This window comes from Tachyglossus aculeatus, chromosome 14 (assembly GCF_015852505.1).
Source record: "Tachyglossus aculeatus isolate mTacAcu1 chromosome 14, mTacAcu1.pri, whole genome shotgun sequence".
Lineage (NCBI taxonomy): Eukaryota > Metazoa > Chordata > Mammalia > Monotremata > Tachyglossidae > Tachyglossus > Tachyglossus aculeatus.
The window spans coordinates 11,657,908-11,680,670 of NC_052079.1; the positions used below are offsets into that span (position 1 = coordinate 11,657,908).

Genomic DNA, 22,763 nt, shown 5'->3' on the forward strand with positions numbered 1-22,763 from the left:
GACAGGTTGAAAGCAAACTTTAGCTTTCATTTGGTAGAAATTTCAATTGCATATATCTTTAGAAAGAAACCCTATTTGTAGAAGCATGGTTAGAAAGCCATTTCCTTTTAATCAGTGGCATTTATAACTCCAGGATGGAAAAGATAACTGGAAAACTTGTAGTTCTTTTCCCTATCTCTTACCTTATTAGCCAATTGCACTTATGCCATCGCATACAAAAAGCAGCTAACAAAGAAAAAAAAATAGTTTGTGATTGAAAAGTAACTGATCTGTTCAGAAAATGTCAGCCCCAGAAAACTTTTTACAATTGATTGAAAAATTTTGTGAGCGTATTTTGGATTTGGAAGGCAGATACATTGTACTTGTCGACTCCTTAATTGTAAGATTATGGCACTGATTTTTTTTTTTTCTGAAGGCAAACCCTGTGATGGTTTACTTCCTCCTCCAACCCATACCTACTCTTTTTAAGTTTCAGAAGGCTGTAGGATTAGCCCTTATGCTCTTTAAAGTCTCCATTGGAAACTAACTGGTCTGCGTTTCCATGATTGAACATAAATCTCAATTGATGCATTTTAACCTTAAGTGAAAATTTCAGATCCTTATTCAGAACAGGTCCATTTAGTGCAAGGTTAGAAATACTGCCCTTTTTAGGACTATTTCCTAAAGTATTGTATAGTCAGTGCTGAGATTATAACACAAGTTTTCATTGTGTCGTTTGGGTATAATGCAGTGAAAGTTTTGGGGACCATTTTTCCCATAAAATGAGTCTGTTCTGGGTGTAATAAGGTGTACAGGTTGGCACAAATAGAGATGCATCTGTGTGGTGTCACTCAAGATGTGACTCTGTTATGCTTTTCAGCCTCTACTTCAGCCTTTCTGTACTGTACCAAACAATACGTTATACATTTTCGTCTTTCCAATGTTTAATACAATAAAATAATCAGTCACTGTTACTTATTAAGCATTTAACTGTGTTGAGAGCACAGTACCAAATGCTTGGGAGAGTACGATGCAATAGAGTTGTTAGACACAGTCCCTGCCCACAAAAATATAGAATCTTTTAGAAATTGTAGGAGAATTGTAGGTGGTGGGCATAATAATACAGGAATACAGGAGTTTATATCAAAATGTTAGACATGGTGGTGTATTCAAACTAACTGCATTACAACCAATTGCCTTTGAATCAGTGGCTACTCTGAGAACAGCATAACTGATATAACAGAAGTATTACTGAAAATGATTTTGAAATGAGGAAATATATTTGGAAATAGTAATTCTGCCTTAGTGTTTAATATTTAAAAAAATTGATATCCATATAAAGAAGACTTCACTGTAGCCTTCAATTTCTCAATTTAATGTGATATTTTATTTTATAACTTAATGTTTTGTTTGTCACATTGCCACATCTTAAAATTTTAAATGCAGACTATTTCAACATGCCACTCTAAACTAGTGCACATGATCCCATATTCCTTTGATGGGTAAGTAATTATGGTATTTGTGAAACACTATGTGTAAAGCACTGTAACCCTAGGTTGAACCTTATCTAATCATACTTGTTTATATTTGGTTATATTTCTATTTTGAAATATCATCTCAGTAAATAGATTCCCCTATTCCTACTTTTTTCCAAGAATGATAGTTATAAACTATAATGCATATTTGCTTTCTTTTTAAAAAGCGCATAGAAACATGGAACCAGTTTGCTAATCAATCAATCAATCATATTTAAGGAAACTAGGTTAAACATTGCAGTAGCTGATTCAGCAAATTCTTCCAGATAATTTTCTGCCCTCTGTAATAACGTATGATTAATTATGTGTCCTAGTTTCCAGAAATAATCAATGAATGGTATTTATTGAGCACTTTGTTCAGAGCACAATACTAAGCACATGGGAAGGTACAGTGCACTAGAGTTGGTAGACATTCCTGCCATGGAGAGCAAACAAACTACAGGGGGAGAGACAGACATTAAAATGAATTACAAATAGGGGAAATAAGATATAAGGTTATGTATATAAGTACTGTGGGGCTGGGGTGTGTATCGAAGTGCTTAAGGAATACACAGTCAAGTACATAGGTGCTGCAAAAGACTGGGAAAAAATTGTTGAATAGTGGGAATTACTATGTGTAATTAGTAACCCAATAGAAAATCAGAAAGGTTTTGAATGAAAATATTAAGCAACCTAACACATGTAAACAATTAAGCCAAAGCTGCCTCATAAAGACAGAGGTGCTAAGCATCTGATGCTTTTTTTTTAAATTAGTGAATAAAAAAAATTTGTTTAGCCTTACTATCTATGAAGTGTTACACTATAACATTTTTGTTTGCAGCTTCCAAAGGCCTCTATTAGTCCTCGTTGACAGAAACATCGATTTGGCAACTCCTTTACACCATACTTGGACCTATCAAGCCTTGGTTCATGATGTACTGGTAAGAAACTAAATATAGCATTTAATAGCTGAAATGCAGTAGTTGTCATTTGTTTCTGAATGAGTATCACAACGAGAATTAGGGTGAATTCATAAGGATACAGAGAGCAGTTAAAACCACAGAAATTGATGTACTCTCTAAAGGAATATGAGGGAAAGGAGAAAATTTCCACTGTGTTAAAATAGAGGGAAGATAGAACCAAGCCTTGGGGAAAGAAGAGAAACAAAGGTATGAGGAGAGTTAAAGAGGGGGATGTTGCTGAAGCCAGGGCTAAAAAATATGAGGAGAGGGCAGGCCTTGTCAAAAGTAATGAAGTCAAGGAACATGAGAACATAGAGTTAGTTCACTGGCATCTTGTTCAAGGAGTTATGCCAGGAAGTGGAAAAGAAAAATGGAATGGTAGTTGGAAGGGGCTATGGATAATTTTCATCCTGTCAAAGGCCAGTACTTTTTATAAAAAGAAAACATTCAGGTTCCAGAATTAAACAGTTAATGTTAAAGCTGATTATGAACCCAAGCACTGGTTCCTTGCTATTTTATGATGTGGGTTGCTTTTGCATTTGAATTCTAGACTGTGAGCCCGCTGTTGGGTCGGGACCGTCTCTATATGTTGCCAACTTGTACTTACCAAGTGCTTAGTACAGTGCTCTGCACACAGTAAGCGCTCGATAAATACGATTGAATGAATGAAAGAATGAATGTGTAAGGATTATTTATAATATGTCTCTAAAGTGTATTCCATTGGTAGGTAGCAACAATGAGGAGTTAATGCAGGTCCTGTTGATTTAAACATTGGCAGCGCATTATTGATGTCCCCTCCCAGATATGTGCCACATTATTATATTATTCATGATACATTTCCCTGAGGGTAAAATTACTTAAATTTAGAATCTCATTTATAATCTTGACACTTCTGATTTGTCATCTTTGGGATTTTTATAATTTTACAATCACATCCTTCACCTCCACAAGATGGGGTAGGTGCTCTGTAGAGGAGGTATCACTTGGAAAAACTTTTCTATCAACGGATTTTGTTTCTTAAAACGAGCTGTAACTAGCTCTGCCTTGTTTATAATCTTTTAAATTCATAAGTAAGGATTATGTGAAAGGAAAAAATAAGTTCGAAAAGGTTATCTTCTGAGAGTTTTGAAGACTATCCTTTATTTTTAGCCCTTCCAGCCTATAAATTAATATACTGTGAATGTTTCAAATTGTTGCTCCATTAACCTCCAGTAGCAAAATGTCCAAGGAAAGCCAGCATGTGGGTGTTTCAGTAAGGAGATGGGGTGGTGTGGGAAATTCCCCCTAGCCCCATCATTGCTCCTCCCCAGGTGTCCCTATACTGACTGATTCTCTACTCCCCCTACTGTGGCCCCTATCATTAGAGGATTTTTTTTTTTGCTTTTTAAAAATTATTGATAATGATATACTTTTATGGCAATTTATTACAGTAATTTCTTCACCAAATCATGTCGGTTCTGCCTTCACAACATTGATGTGAGAAGCAGCACGGTGTAATGGATAGAGCACGGGCCTCAGAGTCAGGAGGTCAAGGGTTCTAATCATGGCTCCACCGCTTGTCTGCTCTATGCCCTTGGGCAAGTCACTTCACTTCTCTCTGCCTCAGTTACCTCATCTGTGAAATGGGAATTGAGACTGTGAGCCCCATGTGGGACAAGAGACTGTCCAACCCCATTTGCTGAATCCACCCCAGTGCTTAGTACAGTTCTTGCAACATAGTAAGAACTCAACAAATACCACGGTTATTATTATTATTATTACTAAAATCTGCCCTTACCTCACCATCCAAACCACCTCTCTGCTGATCTGACCGTTTATCCAGAGGGAGAGGGGATAGGAGAAATGAGGACTTAGTTAGAAAGGCCTCTTGGAGGAGATTTGACCAACAAAAATAAATTGCTTTTGAACATTTACTGTAAAATGAACAGCTAAAAATGAATGCATTACAATTGCAAGCAAACCTCCACCCCCACGTCATTTACCTATCACTAGGAAGTATGTGGTTTTCTCTTCAAGAGGAGTGGAGGTGGTTGGAGTTTGATTGTAAAACCAGGGGCCTGTGAAAGCCTGACCCATTCTTTCAGAGTGCCCATATTTTTATGAAGAATTGGCTAAAATATAAATTTTAGAAGCCCTCAATTACAGAAGGTAAAAAGCTGCCTATGTGATGATTATGTAAATCAGTTTTCATTGGGCTTTGAATTTCAGAAGCTAGGGAAACAACTAGATTGCAGTATTAAAATGCCAGCCAAGCTGCAAATTGGTGTACCACATTTATATAGTTAAAACAATACGATTGTTACGAATAGTAGCCATAAGAGGAATCTTATTATTGATTAAGGGCTCATCCAGGCTTTGGTGAGGGTTTAAGATATAGATATATCTTTATGTATATCTATATGTGTGTATATTTTTGTGTTTTTTAAAGAGATGTGAGATCATCTTTTTCTGGTGTTTGGCCTCCTTAGTTTGTAAGGAAAAAGTTTTGTTTGAACGTACCATCTTGTAAAACACAAGTGGGTGAACTACAGACCAAGCAGATTTAATACAGGTGCCTGCCACAGCTCCAAGAACAGCGGCAGGTGTGAGTTACTAAGTATCAGTGGCTGTATTGAAGCTAGGCTGAAGGAACCATGGGTGGAAGTAATTGGGCTTCCATGATTTTAACCCACTTTCATCCCCACGCTTTGTCAGCCCACACAAAAGGGTAAGTCTCCCATCTCAGGAAAATGGACCCACTACCGAAGCCCATATTCTGTGGGGAACCTAACATCCCTCTCCACTGTACTTGAGGTTTGTCGGCCCAAGTGCCCCTCTTCTCTGCTTTTTCTCAACCCCCAGGGCTACCCCTAGACTATAAGCTCATTGTGGGCAGTGAATATGTCTGTTTATTGTTATATTGTACTCTCCCAAGCAGTTAGTACAGTGCTCTACACACAGTAAGCGCTCAAAAAAACCGATTGAATGAATGAATGAATCCCTTTTCATGCCCTGCTCTGCTAAGCCCCCTTCTGATCCATCCTCTGATGTATCTAATAGTCTTCTCATATCACCTTCCACTCTTTGTGTTTCCCACGTACGTGAAATCTCTCCAACATTAATATATAAAATGAGCATCCTTAAGGCCTAGTGATATCCAGGAGTATGATGGTTGAATGGGGATACTTGAATCATGAGTAGATTTGTAAACTAAAGGACAAGCGGTGTCTCTTCCATTTCGTATTCCCTAAACACCTAGTCCTTAAGCTGTATGTATAGATTCAGTAAATGCTACTGATGCTGAATGTTTTAACAGTAAGTTTTAAGTGTGTAAGAGGACATTGTACAAATATAGAAGAGCAGCTATTACCCATTTTATACGAAGATCATAAGCAGGAAATAGGTTGAAATTGCAGCAGAATTTGGATTTTTTAATTTGATATCGCACACCTTTTGCCATCTTTGACTACATTTGTGAAAACTAATACTGCAGTTTCTTCAGTTTCTTCTCACTCAGCATTTTTTCATTTAGTTTGTAACAGATTAATTGGTTAATATTTAACTGTGGTGCCGGTGGCGTGGTATGATTTTGCCTTCAATTTACTCCATACTAGAAAGAAATGTCACCCAATGTGAAACTATTTAGAGACTACATCCTATTAAAATAATTTCCACTGCTTTTCTTTGTGAAGTTTCCAGCTCTGTAAGATTTTTGGATGTGGAACAAAGTTTTCTCAGATTTCGTGCTTTTGAGTTTGAAGATTACCTTCAACATGTGTTCTTCCTAAGTCACTTGGTGTGACTTTTACTTAGGAGTTTAACAAAAGTAGCTTTGTATTTTGTGATTTTTTTAATGTCTTTCTTGCTGTTTTTTGTTCGTGAAGAATTATGGGTTTTTTTTTGACTTGAGCTCATATTGACAGTTTTTTTTTGTTTAGTTTGGGAATTTTTTTTGTTTTGTTTTTTTAAACCACTAGAATCAGAATTAAAGCTTGTATCCCCCCTAGCATTTAGAACAGTGCTTCACACATAGTAAGCACTTAACAAATACCAAACAAACTCCAAAAAACCCAGGTCCTTCTGACTTCAGGCACTGTACTAAGTGCCTGTCCTCTAGGCAACGCTCCAGCCTTATTTTGTTTGAGAATTCTCTTTAGATTTGATTTGGCATCTCAAATTGTGGTGATTGGAGCTGGGCTGGAAATTCAGGGAATGGAAGGCTGGGTTTTTTTGCGGGGGCCGGGAGGAGAGCGGGGTTTAGATACAACAAAAGTTTTGTTTGTGGCAACAGAGGGGACCACTGTAAAATTGGTCTTGAACTTCTAACTTTCTGGATCAGCTACTGAAGGATATCACTGACCACATGCTTCTGGTATTGCAGTGTGGTTTCAGACAGTAGTGTGGCACGATGGATATATTCTCTTCATCGCATCAGAGTCAGGAAATATTCCCGAGATCTTAATACAGTGCTCATGGGCCTTCAGATAATGTAATGCCACCATTAGATCGGGGTCTGGTAATTGCTTAGTAAATTTCACTATTCTGAAATGTTCTTCAAGATTTTCTAGGGCTGCCCCATGGCAGCATGGCTGCGTGTCAGAACTATGGGTGCTTTGTGTGATCCATTTCCTGACACTAAGAGGGCAAAGCAGGGCTGTCTATAAATCCAGTTCTGTTGTATTTAATCGTCACAGCCGCCCCGGAGGGTACAAGTGCAACAATAACACCATAGCTCAGGGCCCTGGCTTGTGGCCTGCCCTGACTTAAAATGATGATTTTTTTGTCCTCTTTGCTCAGGTCTCATCTTTGGAATCCTACTTTTTCATCAATATAAAGGCACCGTTTTCATTACCCTAAAGATTGTAGACTGAAATATACTATCCTGTATTACTTTCTTTGATAGTAGAATAGCCGCTTTTTTTAAAATGATACTTGTTAAAGTGCTTACTTTGTGACAGGTTCTGGCATAGATACAAGGTAATTACGTTGGGCACAGTACCCCTCCAACATGGAGCTCACAGTCTGAACTGGAGGGAGGAAGACTAATCTCCACTTTACATGTGAGGAAATTGAGGCACAGAGAAATTAAGTGACTTGTCCAAGGTTACATAGCAGTCAGCGCACTTAGAGCAAGGATTAGGACCCAGGTCCTCCGACTTGCAGGCCTTCGCTCTTTCCATGAGGCCACACTGCTTTTACCTAAGAGTATCGATTCCATGCTCTGCACATAGTAAGCGCTCAATAAATACGATTGATGATGATGATGATGATGTGCTTAAATCAAGGTTAATATTTTCCAGGATTTTCATCTAAACAGAGTCAGTTTGGAGGAATCTTCAGGTACGGAAAATTCTCCAGCTGGTGCAAGGCCAAAGAGAAAAAATAAGAAGTCATATGATTTAACAGCAACTGATAAATTTTGGCAGAAGCATAAAGGCAGGTAAGTAGAACCAAATCAAAATGTATTTGAAAAAATAAAGATTAGTTTCTAATTAAGAACATAAGATGATAGCTGCTTTGAATCTGTCAACTTAAAAAAGGCAAAAAGTGTTATAGCAGTTCCTCCCTGTGCAGTTACAATGACATTAATGTTGGGGTATAGTATTCATCTGTTAGATCCATTCCCTGTTTCTAGTTCCAAGTTGTCTGAAATATTCAGATGTGTATATATTTCATTAGGTGACTTGAGTATTTCAGAAGTGGGCTCATTTTAGTACCAGAATGACTCACAAGCATAGATGAATAATAGAGCTGAAAAATAGCTTCCTATATGCAGAGGTTGGCAACAGAAGTCAGTCATCTGGACAAATTATTTCCTTTTACAAAAGCATCTGGGGATATTAAGATGTAGTGAATTGGAAAAAAACCTTATTTTAACTTTTTGTTTTTAGGACCTTCAGCTGTGTTCATGGAATTGTTTATTCTTTTTTTTAGTATTTTTTTGTGAAAATCCTAAGTGATTTCAAAAATCATAGCAACTGCAGTTTGTGTGCTGCTAGGATAATCATTTTGCAAACATACTTGTCGGCCATTTTGATTTTTTACTGATGCTGGAATTGCTTGTTGCTTCATAGTACTTGAGTCTTTAAATGCTGTTGTTTAAATTAATAGAAATAGGAGGTAAAAGTTGATATTCAGAAATAATTATTAAACTGAAGTATCCGTATTTTATATGGAATTCCTAAAAATACCATTCACTTATGTCTGCACATGCGTAGAATAGGGAGCATTCAGGAAAGGTATGTAATTTCAGGATAACACAAGCATTATCTTTTGTTCATTCAACATGCACATTTATTGTATACTTAGCATGAAATAAGGAACTATTCCCCATTTCCGTCCAGTGATAAAAATATAGATCTCAAATTGACCTTGAGCAATATGTATGTGTATTTGCTACTAATAGTTGCTCTTGTATAATACTGCTTTAGTCCTTTCCCAGAAGTAGCAGAGTCTGTTCAGCAAGAGCTGGAGTCTTACAGAGCTCAGGAGGATGAGGTCAAACGGCTTAAAAGCATTATGGTAAAGTGATGGTCTTTATATGGGGATATTTGGGAGATGGCCTGGATCGGATGGGAAGTAGAAGTGTGATATAGTGCTAGTTTGAATAAAGGCTTTACTTTAAAAATGATTGTAAAGTTGCCCCTTCAACTCATATGGAGAAATAAAGCCAGGATTCAAGTGGAGGTTATGGGCAGGTTGTTGTCAGTTTTATATTCATTATCAGTTTGTGGCTAGAAGGATATGGGGGCTGGCAGGTGGATGTATCCTTGTCCCAAAGAGAGAGAATCTAAACTAGAATCATAGGATTTGAAGAGACCTATAAGTGTCTTCTGGATCATTTCTCTGAAGAAAAGTAAAGAAAAAAATAGTGTTTTAAGCCTGGCTAAATGTTCTAAAAAGTATTTCAGGAAAATTGATAAAAGTATGTATTGTCAACTTCTGTTATTGCTAAGTTATGAGATAGAAATTTTTTTACTGGTAATTGAGGCTGCTACACTGTAACTGGAAGATCACCTCCTATCTATCAGTGATAAATGACAGAGAAAAATGCACTGTCAAAGAAATAGATAAATGTGGGTAATTTCTCCTTTAGTGTATGTTCAGGATATTAACAACCTTTGCATGGTAAATTAGGACATTTTTCACAGGAAATGGGATTAAACTAGCTAGGACTTGGAAAATGTTTCAGGGATTTTCCTGATTCCCCTTTTTCCTGTGTATCCTCCATTCTCTTCTTTTTCTCACTTATCTATTCCATTTCTCCTCAGGCATTTTTCTGTCTTTCATTTTGCCCACCCTTGTAGTACTTATAATAATAATAGTGGAACTTAAGTACTTACTAGTTGCCAAGCCCTGTATTAAGTATGCTGGGATAGATACAAGCTAACAGATATTTAGTCCCCATTTTACAGATGAGGGAACTGAGGCACAGAGAGGTTAGGTGACTTGTCCAAAGTCACACAGCAGGTAAGTAGTGGAGCCAGGATTAGAACCCACATCTCTTGACTCCTAAATCCATACCCTTTTCACTAGGTGACACTCTTCGTCTCTCTCCGCTCTCCTTCATTTTTTGCTTTTCTCTTTCCAGCCCCTTGTTCTCAGTGCCCTCTTGTTCGCAAAGTGCTTACATAAAGGTGGGACACCTCCCGGCTTTTGGGATATGAAGTTACAGATTGCTATTGAAACAATAATCACTATCCAGGATTAGGGCCAATCACAGTAGCATTATTAAACTTGGAACATATACCTTATTGGGTATTCATTCAATCGTATTTATTGAGCGCTTACTGTGTACAGAGCACTGTACTAGGCTCTTGGGAAGTACAAGTTGGCAACATATAGAGATGGTCCCTACCCAACAACGGGCTCACAGTCTAGAAGGGGGAGACAGACAACAAAACAAAACATATTAACAAAATAAAATAAATAGAATAGTAAATATGTACAAGTAAAATAGAGTAATAAGTCTGTACAAACATTTATACAGGTGCTGTGGGGAATGGAAGGAGGTAGGGCAGGGGAGTGGGGAGGGGGAGAGGAAGGAGGGGTCTCAATCTGGGAAGATCTCCTGGAGGAGGTGAGCTCTCAGTAGGGCTTTGAAGGGAACAGGTTGTTATTTATGCATGTGATTGAGATTGTTTCCTATGTGGCCTACCTACTTATTTTACAGGGCTTAGAAGGAGAAGATGAAGGTGCCATTAGTATGCTGTCTGACAATACGGCCAAACTGACTTCAGCTGTTAGGTAAATAGATAACAATAATGACACTTTTCAAAATTATTTTTGCTGATAGGATTCATTTTCAAGTGACATACCAAGGAAAGCAGCATGGCCTAGTTGAAAGAGCAAGAGCCTGATAGTCAGAGAACCTGGCTTTTAGTGAATCTCAGCTCTGCAATTTGCCTCTTCTAGGACTTTGGCCAAGTCACTTAACTTCTCTGGGCTTTGGTGTCCCCATCTGTAAAAAGGGGATTAAATCCTACTCAGACTGTGAGCCTCATGTAGGACAGGGACTTTGTCCAACATGATTACCTTGTTTCTACCCAGTGCATAAGACATGTGTGTAATAAATACCATACTTATAATTATTATTCAAGTAAAAAAAGAGGCAAAACAGGGAATGCCTATACTGTTTTTATTACTATTCCAAAGCTTTGGCATGCTTTGGAAGGTGCAGGAATTTTGTGTATGTGATTCCTGGACAGGCTCCTTCAGAATTTCTGTAAGAAGTAGCTGGCAGGAAGGTGAAAGGAGGTTAGAGGGAGAGGTCACTAAGAAATAGCATTCAGAACTCCCAATTTCCAGAAACTAATTCTGTTTGAAATTCCATACCTTTAAGGACAGCTATTGAGATTCTAGCAACCAAATTGTATATTTTGTCAGTGAGTACATGCTGACAGTTTTCTCATTTAGAGATTAAAAGCAACTATTAAGTAAATTAAAACTCTTTGGGAAATTATTTCATCATTCTAGATATTTTAGGGGGAAAATTCAGGTATCTGCAGTGTGACCTTGGGCAAATCAGTTCAGTTCTCTGTACCTCAGTTACCTCCTCTGCAAAATGGGAATGGAGACTGTGAGCCTCATATGGGACAGGGACTCTTTGCTTGTATCCACCCCAGTTCTGTGCCTGGCACATAGTAAGCATTTAACGAATACCATTATTATTAATTCACAACTTCCCTAGGAAATACAGTGAATAATTTTTATCTTGTTTTTTTCAGCTCTCTTCCAGAACTTCTTGAAAAGAAAAGACTCATCGATCTCCATACCAACGTCGCAACTGCGGTTTTGGAGCATATAAAGGTATAATTTAGTGCAAAAAAATGTGTGGTTCTGTATCACTCTGTTGATATTATGATGGAAACTTTTATCTTCAGATGTTCTCAGCCCTTTAAAGATGTGAATTACATGAGGTTAATTTTGTGTTCTTCTTGTGGAGTGATGTTAAGGCTCAAATAATTGGAACCTTCGACTCTCATAGTTACAGATAATTAGACTGTGAGGTCACAGAACAATCTGCATAAGAGTTAAAGAGAAAGGTTTGTCAGCACTAGTCCTGTTCTCTCATTGATGTTGCACTGACTTTGTGAGTTCGATAATCTTGACTGGATAGTAACACTAAAGATCTGGATTTTTTTTAAAGTGTGGATTTGTGGACTATGGTTCTGTCTGTGATTTGCTGTGTATAATCACTAGTTTCCCAAAGCTTCACAATCACTACAATTTTTGATAAAGAGTTGCCTTGGTAGCAAAGTACGGAATTGGGTTATGCCTGGTACTCTCCTATATATAAAGTGGTGCAGAGAAAAATGAACCTGGAGCTGTTTTATGGATCCATTTTAGCTAGTTTTCTAAGATCTGTATATTGGAAGCTGACAGTAACATTGGAACCGCTGCTTTAGTGAATTAGAAGAGTACTTTTTGGAAATATAGTGCCTATTCATGTAAAAAAAATTAACTCACTCTGAAACTAGAATCTCCAGGGCACTGAGATTTTTTCCATTTACCTAATTTACCAGTAAAGATGTATGAGTACAAGTTGAGTTACTCTGGTGCCAACTGGAACATTATTTCTGTCATCTTCATGGTGATTATCAGCCTTTCTCAGCACTGGCTCTTCTGGGTGGTCATATCAAAAACAAACCCTTTGCAGTTCTGCTTGTGTGTGCTCATCAGAAACAGTCATTGGCATACAGTAGTTCTTGAGTGACTTTCTCACTGACTTTTGATGATTTACATAGATAGCCTGATAAGCTGGAAGGATTCTGAGAAGCCTGGAAATATAAAATCAGTTGAGTAGGATTTTCCCTGCTTCATTCAGTTATGTATGGGGTAATGGATCATCTACTCTATTGCAAGGGCTGTTCGTAAACATCGCTCAACAACCCAATCTATTCGAATTTAAATTGTGATTGTGGAGGGGGTTTTTATACTTTTACTATACCTAAAAGCTATAGTTATCATTCCTGGAGTACTTCATCAAAGCCTAAATTTACAGTGCAATTGTAAAAGCGGAGTGTCAGCCAGTCAGTGGCATTTATTGAGCTCTTACTGTAAGCAGAGCGCTGTACTAAGCACTTGGGAGAGTACAACGGAATTAGTGGACACGTTCCATGACCACAAGCAGCTTACAGTTTAGAGAAGCAATGTTTCCCCAAAGAAGGAAACCATGTGCAGTGTAGCTTTCCTACATTCAGCCAAATAGCTAGCCTGTCTGAGCCCAGAGGAGGGTCCTGAGAAAGTTCGAGGGGGAAGAGAGTGGGAGTGGTCCACAAATCTCGGGGTCCCCGTTAAGGCAAGATGTGGACCACCCCGATCTGGGCCCTGGTAAATTGAACTTCTTTTGAGAATAGGATGCAACCCCTATGTTATGCCATTTTTTAAAAGCGCACTCACTATATCCTTCAAAACTGAAAGGTCAATGTAGGAAAGGAAATTAACATTCCCTGATTGAGAACTAAAACTTTCCTAGGAAAATAGTAAGCCCTGATAGTCGAGACCCCAGTGATGATCTAGGTGCAGTACATTGTAAATCCCTTTAGGCCAAGGATTATGCCTTCACCTTCTTTTATATATTTCCCCAAGTACCTAGTCTATTGTTATGCTATAACAACAAATGAATTATAATCAGTAAACGCTGTTGATGAAGCTAAAGCAAAATACATTTTAAAAGATTGCCCTCATATTCCCATAATAAAACAAAAACTGGGAGGCAGCATGACCTGCTGGAAAGAGCACAGGACTTTGAAGCAGGAAGGACACTTCGGGTTCCAGTTTCAGTTCTCCCACTGGCTTGGTGTGGGACTGTGGGCAAGTTACTTAACCTTGCTGGACCTCAGTTTCCTCATCTGTAAAATGGACCTGAGATACCTGCTCTCTCTGCCTTTTAGATTGTGAGTTCTGTGTGGAGAAGGGATTTGGTCCAATCTGTCTTTTATGTAAGATAGAGTTAGCTTAGAGTAAGTACTTAATGTAAACAGTAATAAAGAAGAGAATCACTTTACAGCTTATTCTGTAGAGTATATGTTAAGTGCCACCTGGTATGCTGGGAAAGACCACAGTAGAATGTAAAATCACCTGTTGAGAAGTCTTGATAGTTTGTGGTTACTGATGTTGAACAATAGTCAATTAAAAATCAGGTTTGCTAATACCTTGCAAATAGGGGAAAGCATAGGATACCACAGTCAACTTTGTTCCCTTTCTGAAGGTATCAGTCAAACATTGAGGGCCTTCTGTTTACAGAGCAGTATCTTAAACATCTGGGAGAATATTCTGGGTGGTTTTTTTTTTGCTTTAAATAGTGTTTGTTAAGCACTTACTATGTCCCAGGCACTGTACTAAGCGCTAGGTCTAATCAGATTGGACCCAATCCATGTCCCATATGAGGCTTAAAGTCTTAATCTCCAATTTACAGATGAGGTAACTGAGGCACAGAGAAGTTGTGTGACTTGCCCAAGGTCACACCACAGGCAAGTGGTAGAGCTGGGATCAGAACCCAGGTCCCTCTTACTCCCAGACCTGTACTCTATCCACTAGAGAGTATAGTAGAATAATACTCTCTAGAATAGTAGAATATGTGATTCGTTCCCTCAAGAATTTTACATTCTAGTGTACAGAAAATAGAAGAGAATGGAAGGGTGGATATCTGGAGAATAAGTGCTCAAGCAGTAGAATAGGTAAATCAGTATATACAGAAGTATTATAGGTGTTTGTGAGTGCAGCCACAGTGGGGTGGGGCAAAGTGCTGAGGTAGTAATGGGAAGATTGTAACCTAGAAAATAGAAAAATTATTCAGGGAAAGCCCCTTTCCAGGAGGTGAGATTTCAGAAGTGTTTTGGAGAAAGGGAGAGCTGTGATCTTGCAGATTTCAAGGGCAGAGAGTTCCAGGCCGGAGGAAGAGCATGAGTGTTCGGAGGTGGGAGAAGCAAGAATGAGGCATCGACAGTGATAGCTTTGAAATTCCGTGGCATTTCCTTAAGGCCCCTTAGAGCCCAAAGATTTGCAGATCTAAGCAGTCTCTTCTTCTGTGCTTTAAAAAAAAAAAATCTCTGCAGGCTTTACCATTGACTTCTAGGGATTCTCTGGCTTTGATTACAGTGATGACTTTGAAAGTGGAAACCAAGTTTTGGTAAATTCTCTATGTATAACTGCTTGAGAATTATTTTGGTGTAGTCAAGCCAGTGGAGTGCCATACATCCCAGATGGGTTGAAGGAGTGTCATAGCTCCCAGATCCTTGAAAATTCTTTTTTGGTGCCCCAAAATCAGAGACACCAAACCCAGAGCCTACCTCTGACCATGGTGGGAGCAGTGGTTCCACCCATCTTCTGGAAATTGAGAGAAAGAGTAATCCAGCTAGAGCAGAGAAATGCTTTACCCAAAAGTTGGGAGACCATAGCTATAAGCTTGTTTGGATTTCAGCAGTGGAAATATTAAGGTTTTCATGCATTAGTTATTCAGAATGCTACTAACAAGAACAGTCACTTTAATCAGCAAGGATATTGTGGCTTTTAGGCAAGCATCTCAAATAGCATATAGTAATTTATTTTATTAAGGTTTTAGGCTGTCTTCCTAACTTTAGATGTTTGGTTTCCAACTGTTTTCCACATTGCCTTGGATCATTTCTGAAGCCTAGCAAGTGGAAACCAGAAATTAATTAGTCAAAGTTCCTGGCAGTTTTCTGGCTAAATGAAACTTTCAGTGGAATGTTGGCAAGAAAGCTTAGATTTATCACAACCTGTACTAGTAATATAGTAAATATTTGTCACTTAGGGCTTGAATAAGTGACTCCTTATTTAACACTGTGGGTTGATGTTTTTAAAAAGTTAGTGACTTAGGCAGTCAGCCATAACCCAATAGTTTAATAATTATTTGTGGTCTCCTTTTCGGTTTTGAAAAGTCCTTCAGTTTTTTTTTAACCAACAGGTTTCTCTGTATTGAGTTCAGTCGTGCAGGTCAGCTTTCTTCTCTTTGTGAAGCCACTTGAACACTCTTCTGTTCCCACCACAGCCTTCTTCCTCCTTCCCATCTGTCTTTCAAGTGGAACTCTTAAAATCAAACCCCTCTACTTGTGCCATTGTCCCCTATCGTCCCTTACCTCGATTAGCTCCTATAATCCTCCCCTCCCTTAATGTTCTCTTCCACAACTTAAGCCTCCTCACACTAAAAAAAAAAAAAAAATGCCTTGCATTCACCAAACTTTGGGCTCGCTATCCAGATATTTCACAATTTTTTTTCTTTTATTGATCTTCATCATTGACACGTTTGCACTAATGATGGAACCGAAGCACATTTTACTTTAGAGGTAGTTGTCGGGTTTCAGTTGATCACTTAGGCCTCTGGAGACCAGAGACTTCATTCAGTTCTGTCCTTGGATTTAAAACAATCAGTCGTATTATTTGAGCGCTTACTGTATGCAGAGCACTGTACTGAGCGCTTGGGAGATTTGAAGGTAAAGTTGTATGATGGATGTGAGTATTATTGAGAGATTCACTTGCCCACTGTGCCCTTGAAAGTATAGTAGTGTACTTCATCTAGCCCCTTCCCATTTGGGTGAGCATTTCTCAGGCACTAGTGGTTAAGAGAGAAGTGTATTCTACTGCCCAAGATGTGCACTTGAATTGTTTTAATAGTAGTTGTGGTGACCTGTGAGGAGACGTCCACACTCTCTTGCCCAGTCTCCCCTCTCCCAGCAGGACACATTGTGAGATAGCTGGGCAGTGATAGTGGTTCAACAGACTGGTAACAGAACAGAATATTCCTGAGACATCAGCAGCAGCAGGTGTAGTAAGTGTTGGGGAAAACTCTTCCACTTCCTTGGAAAATTAAAAAATAAGAATCCAAGAGCAGCAATATGTATTTATTTCATTTGTATGGTAGTTCGCTGTTGTCCGTCGCACAACTATACGGCCCAGGACTGGAAAATGGCAAGGGCATCCGTGTGGGATATATGCAGGCAACAGTGACTCTTTCAGGTAGTAGTGCATTGTAGAGCGAAGGGCTAATTATCTGTAACTACGGGAATTTTTGTTTCATGCCTAGCAGTCTTATTTTGGGTAATTGAAGGGATTTGAAAACCAGTAACATTTTGGGCAAGTGTGGATTGATGAATTCACCGACAAGGCAAAGATTCAAAATCATAACCTGGGAAATTTGTAGAGAAAGATTCCATTGAAACATATTGGATTTAGAGCTTTTTGGCTTACTGGGCTGTTTAAAAATGCCTTAGCATTCGTTGCTTGAAAATACAGAGTGAAATCTCTAATTAGAGTTTCCATTTCAGCATGGATATGGCAAAGAATTTCTTTTTCCTTATATTGCCAACAGTTAAGTTCACTCCGATATTTGTTTGATCTCAGCTGTCTGAGTCAGTGGGTTTGACACACATCACTGCTTCCTGGTCTCTAATTAAAATTTTGCTAACTTACATCAGTTAAAATGAATTCAGTCACTTAGGCTATATCTTCCCTGTCACTACTAATTTTATGCTGTGTAGTTTTCTTTTAGAAAATAAATGAATTTAAGGCTAGATGGACAATCTGGTCAGTATTTTCCTACATAAATTGATAATTTTTTTCACGGTTATTTTAAAACAGACACGAAAACTAGATGTATATTTCGAGTATGAAGAAAAAATAATGAGCAAAACCACTCTGGATAAATCTCTTCTGGACATGATATCTGACCCGGATGGTAAGTACCACTAATCTGAGGTTGCAGTAAACATCAGATGGGATGAATCTACCATTTTCCCACTTTTGATCCTGAATTGGAGCACTGTCATGGGAATACAGATATAATTAGATAAGGCATATTGATCGCTAATATAATTAGGTAAGACATATGCTGCTGAATTACTGAAACAGCGTTATTTTTTGATGCATCAAAGTGTGCATCCTGTATTTTTTTAATCAAACATTTCTTGGTAACACTTTAGATTAATGATTGCCATTTAAATTTTCTAAAACCAAATTCTAAGCTAAAGCATCTATGCAAGTGCAATTTGACCACACTGCAAATTTCTTTTTAATTATTACTGGTTTTAGTTAGTTGTTTGCCACATCTGTGAAAGGTTGCAGAGTATTATCATTTAGAATTTAATTCAGATACTTTGAAGGGAGTGAGGTTTTTTTATAAATGGAATATAAATCTTAAGTCTATCCATTCCTAAGGCAAATTTTTGTATTCTGATATTAAATGTTGCTTTTGTTTTATTTTTACTCTCTAAAATGGAAGGGAATAGTGGAATAAATCATCATCATCATCATCAATCGTATTTATTGAGCACTTACTGTGTGCAGAGCACTGTACTAAGCACTTGGGAAGAACAAGTTGGCAACATATAGAGACAGTCCCTACCCAACAGTGGGCTCACAGTCTAAAAGGGGGAGACAGAGAACAAAACCAAACATACTAACAAAATAAAATAAATAGAATAGATATGTACATGTAAAATAAATAAATAGAGTAATAAATATGTACAAACATATATACATATATACAGGTGCTGTGGGGAAGGGAAGGAGGTAAAATGGGGGGGATGGAGAGGGGGCGAGGGGGAGAGACAGACATAGTTCTCAAACATTCAGATATTCCGGGTACGAAAACAAGGAGTCACTACTCAAGCTAAAGTAATCTAGAATTCTGGTCCTGAGCCCTCTGACATTTTACATTTTCCTGTAGTCTTTACACTATACTGTATACATAAGTGGTATAGCAGGCTTTAAAGTTATCTAGGGCAAACATTTTTTTATATGGTACTTGGCCTGATCATTATGAAAATGTTGCTCTCCAGCAACAACTGGAGAAATTGAAACCATCCCCACAAGCTTGGTCCTGTGCAGGCAGGGCACTGGTTAGTATCTCCTCCATTTTTCCTCAGCACACCCAACCACCCACCCTAGGACCACGAGCACCCTCGCAATGGGACCTCTGACAGGGGTCCGGAATAGAGAGATTTAAATATTGGAGAGGTCCTCTAGGGCATGTGACTCCCTTGGGCTACTAAGTGTGTGTCATGTCCTTTCTCCCACCATCTAGCCCTTCCCCACCTTCTATCCTTTCCCCCACCGTCCATCCCTTCTCTCCCCAGTCCTTGAGGTCACTTCCAAAGACTCCCAGATGTATGTTGGGGGAAAGCGGTCTCCCCAGAATATCTAGTGTCTCCTCAAAAAGTCACCCCCAGTAGCCAAAATTGAGTGCCCATGTCTGTTTCAGTTACTTTGGGGAGATCCTTAATTGAGGATGTTTGCTCTAAATAGAAGCCCCCAGAGTAGGGCCTCCCCTTCCTCAATCTTATCCCCCTCCCTAGACGCTGACCTTCTTCCCTGGTATCTCTGTGTAGAAGGCCAACACTTCCACCTTTGCATCAAATTTGCTCCCTCTAAAATCCACCTTTCCCTCCTATCACTGATGTCTTCAACCTCTCATTCCCCTGACTCCTTCCTATCTTCCTTCAACCATGTTTAACTCCAGCTATTGGTCATGGCTGCTTAGCTTCCTCCCTGCTATATGCCCCTTATAGGTATTGGCTAAAAGCAAAACTTTAGGTACCTGCCCTGTGCAAACCCAGCCTAAGACTTCATTTGGCATTAGCTGGTCACCTCAGCTTGGACCTTTCCACGTTTGCTTTTTCTGCCATTTGTAGTGAGACTGCTAACTTCTAAAAAAAAATAGGGAAAGAGTCTTTTTAGGATCTTTTTCCTAACCCATGTGCTGTCCTCAGTCGTGTCACCCAAAAATTCTGAATGAAGGAGCAAAAATAAGTTCACCTTGTTCCTGATTGTGTAAATAATAGGTCCCTCATAAATAAAGAATTCTTTTGCTCTCAGGATAGAATGAAAAATATCAAAAGGTCCTATTAGGCTACCCAAATGTTTTTTCCAATTATTAATTTTTGTACTACAAAGAAGCCGAATTAATATGAGCAATGAGGCCTTGGATTATTAGGTTTCATTCAAACTGTGAGGTCCTAAGATAACTTTATTTTCCGGTCACCTGCTGAGATCGTCAGGCCAAATTTTTCTTTGGTGTCCAAGTGGTTTTTGATCTTGCTGTTGAACATGCTTATTTTGTAATCGTGGTGAAATTGGAAACTACAGTCCTGGCATGTTCTAACCAGATATATCAGGGGAATTGCCAGTGGAACAGTAGGAGGCAGGGCCCAGAATGTCCTGTGGCAGTTTTGCGTTGGGGAAGGTGGGACTCATTTTGAGAGAAGCTTTGTTTTTCATTCCATCTCAGCTTGACTTTGGAAGCCATTAAGGTTGTGTTGGAAACTTGTTCATCAGAGTGTGGTCAAGATGAAATGGGATTATTTTGACCTTGAATCCTGGGAAGCATAGAGAAAAAAATATTGTTCCCGGAAAGGTGACCTTAAAAAACAGGAAGAAAATTGTTCCTGGGCTATTTTCAGAGTAGGGATCTGGGCCGAGCTTTTCTTTTTTCTTTTCTTTCCTTTTTTTCCCTAAAATCCTCCCTTCAGGATCTTCCAGGGAATTGCTTCATTTCCTGGTTGTTTTGAGTGGACTTGGCTTTGTAGTTAAATCATGTACTGCTTTAAATCTTTAGGTTACTGTGTAGCATTTTCAGTTTCTAATAAAAACTACTACATTGATACAGAAAGCTTTTTGTTGTAGTAATAGATGGTGCTTCAAGAAGTGCCGACTTCTTTAGGAATGGTTCTGCAGCAATTTGTTGAAAGAACTTAAGCAATAAGAGCAGTTAATTATGAAATCCTGGAAGAAAGCCATTTTAAGTTTAGTACTTTTCTCCTGGAATGTCCAAATAATACTTGTAAAGACAACTGTGTTCTCTGCACTTTTCCTTTATCAAACCATCAATTTTCTAATCCATATGAAAAATAGATAGATGTAAAATAGATGATGAAATTTTGCAAAACATACTCATTGCTTCTTGATATGTTCATAAGATCCAATAGGAGAGGTTTTGGCAGTCCAGACTTATTTTCAAGTTGATTGTGATTCTCAGTATTCATAGTAGTAAAAGCCTTTAGTTATGCTTTGTCTTATAGTTAATCTACTAAAATAAGTAGTTGATAGGGGTACATTTCCCTTTTCCTTCAGTTTCCTCCAGGTTAATTTGGTTTCATAGATCATCATTAAAAATTTGTGAAAAATATTGCCTCAAACAGTCTTGGCTTAACTTGAATTTTGTGCCATAGAATCAGTGCTTTATTCATTTTAAAGAGGTCTTTTATAAAGACTGACTTTCTTTTATAGAGAGGGTATCGATCAGTGGTATTTACTGAGTGCTTACTATATGCAGAGCACTGTAAAAAGTGCTTGGGAGAATACAGTACAACAGAGTTGGCAAACAAGTTCCCTACTCACAACAGACTTACAATTTGTAAATAATATGCAGCATTCATTTTGGGGAGAGTCTTAGTGGGCAAATTAGTGCTACTACAGGTCATGAAGTTCAAAGTGGAAGTCTGAGCCTTGAAAAATAATTATATTACTGCAGTACAGTATTAGACTAAGTTCCACAACCAGCTCAAAGGAGTGTCAGTCAGTGAATCAGTGATATTTATTGAGCACTTACGATGTGTAGAGCACTGTACTAAGTGCTTGGGAGAGTACAGTACAACAGAATTATCAAAAAAGTTCCCTGCCATAATGAGCTTACAGTCTAGAGGGGAAGACAGACATTAATATGAATAAATTGGTCATTTATAATATATAATTTAAAAGTGCTGTGGGGTTGGGGCGGGGTGATTATCAAATGCCCAAAGGTCGCAGTTCCAGGTCCATAGACGATGCAGAAGGAACAGCGAGCCGGGGAAAAGAGGGCTTAGTCGGGATAGGCCTCTTGGAGATGATGTGACCTTAATAATGCTTTAAAGGTAGAGAGAGTGTGGTGTATATGGAGGGGGAGGGAGCTCCAGGCTAGTGGGAGAGTGTGGGAAAGGGTTCGTCTGCAAGATAGATGAGATTGGGGCACAGTGAGTAGCCTGGCGCTAGAGGAAAAGAATGTGTCGTCTGGGCTGTAATAGGAGACCGGTGAGGTGAGGTGGGTTGGAGAGAGCTGATTGAGTGTTTTAAAACCGATGGTAAGGAGTTTCTTTTTGATGCAGAGGTGGATGGGCAGCCTTTGGAGGTTCTTGAGGAGTGGGGAGACATGAATGTTTTTGTTGATAAATGATCCATGCAGCAGAGTGAAATATGGATTGGAGTGGGGAGAGACAGGAAGCCAGGAGGTCAGCAAGGAGGCAGATGCAGAAGTCAAGGTGGGATAGGATAAGGGCTTGGATCAGCATGGTAGCAGTTTGAATGGAGAAGAAAGGGCAGATTTTAGCAAAATTGCGAATGGTAGAATTGACAGGATTTGGTGACAGATTGAGTATGTGGGTGGAGTGAGAGAGATGAGGAGAGAGCCAGGTTGATGGGCTTGTGAGATAGGTTGGTTAGTGATGTTGTCTACAGTGATGGGAAAGACAGGGAGGACAGGGTTTGGGTGGAAAGATGAGTTCAGTTTTGGACATGTTTAATTTTGATGTGTCGGCAAGACATCCAAGTGGATGTGTCTTGAAGGTAGGAGGAAATACAAGATTGCGGGGAAGGACAAGGATCAGAGCTGGAGATGTAGATTTGGGAATCATCGGTGAGTTCTCAGAAAATGCTTTCAGTCTTTTTTTTGGATGGCATTTATTAAGTGCTTACTACGTGCAAAGCACTGTTCTATGCACTGGGGAGGCTACGAGGTGATCAGGTTGTCCAGCGGGGGGCTCACAGTCTTAATCCCCATTTTACAGGTGAGGTAACTGAGGCACAGAGGAGTTAAGTGACTTGTCCAAAGTCACACAGC

The 22,763-nt window shown here is 38.9% G+C and overlaps 1 protein-coding gene across 1 annotated transcript in view; it reads left to right on the plus strand.

Annotated features, from left to right (window-relative positions):
- The window catches only part of SCFD1 (sec1 family domain containing 1), a 63,983-nt gene that overhangs the window by 16,271 nt on the left and 24,949 nt on the right, over positions 1 to 22,763 (plus strand). The window contains exons 10-15 of the mRNA XM_038756388.1: positions 2,335 to 2,434; positions 7,735 to 7,874; positions 8,866 to 8,956; positions 10,608 to 10,681; positions 11,662 to 11,743; positions 17,534 to 17,630. Of these exons, the coding sequence (XP_038612316.1) occupies positions 2,335 to 2,434; positions 7,735 to 7,874; positions 8,866 to 8,956; positions 10,608 to 10,681; positions 11,662 to 11,743; positions 17,534 to 17,630 (584 nt within the window). The remainder of the gene's footprint in view (positions 1 to 2,334; positions 2,435 to 7,734; positions 7,875 to 8,865; positions 8,957 to 10,607; positions 10,682 to 11,661; positions 11,744 to 17,533; positions 17,631 to 22,763) is intronic.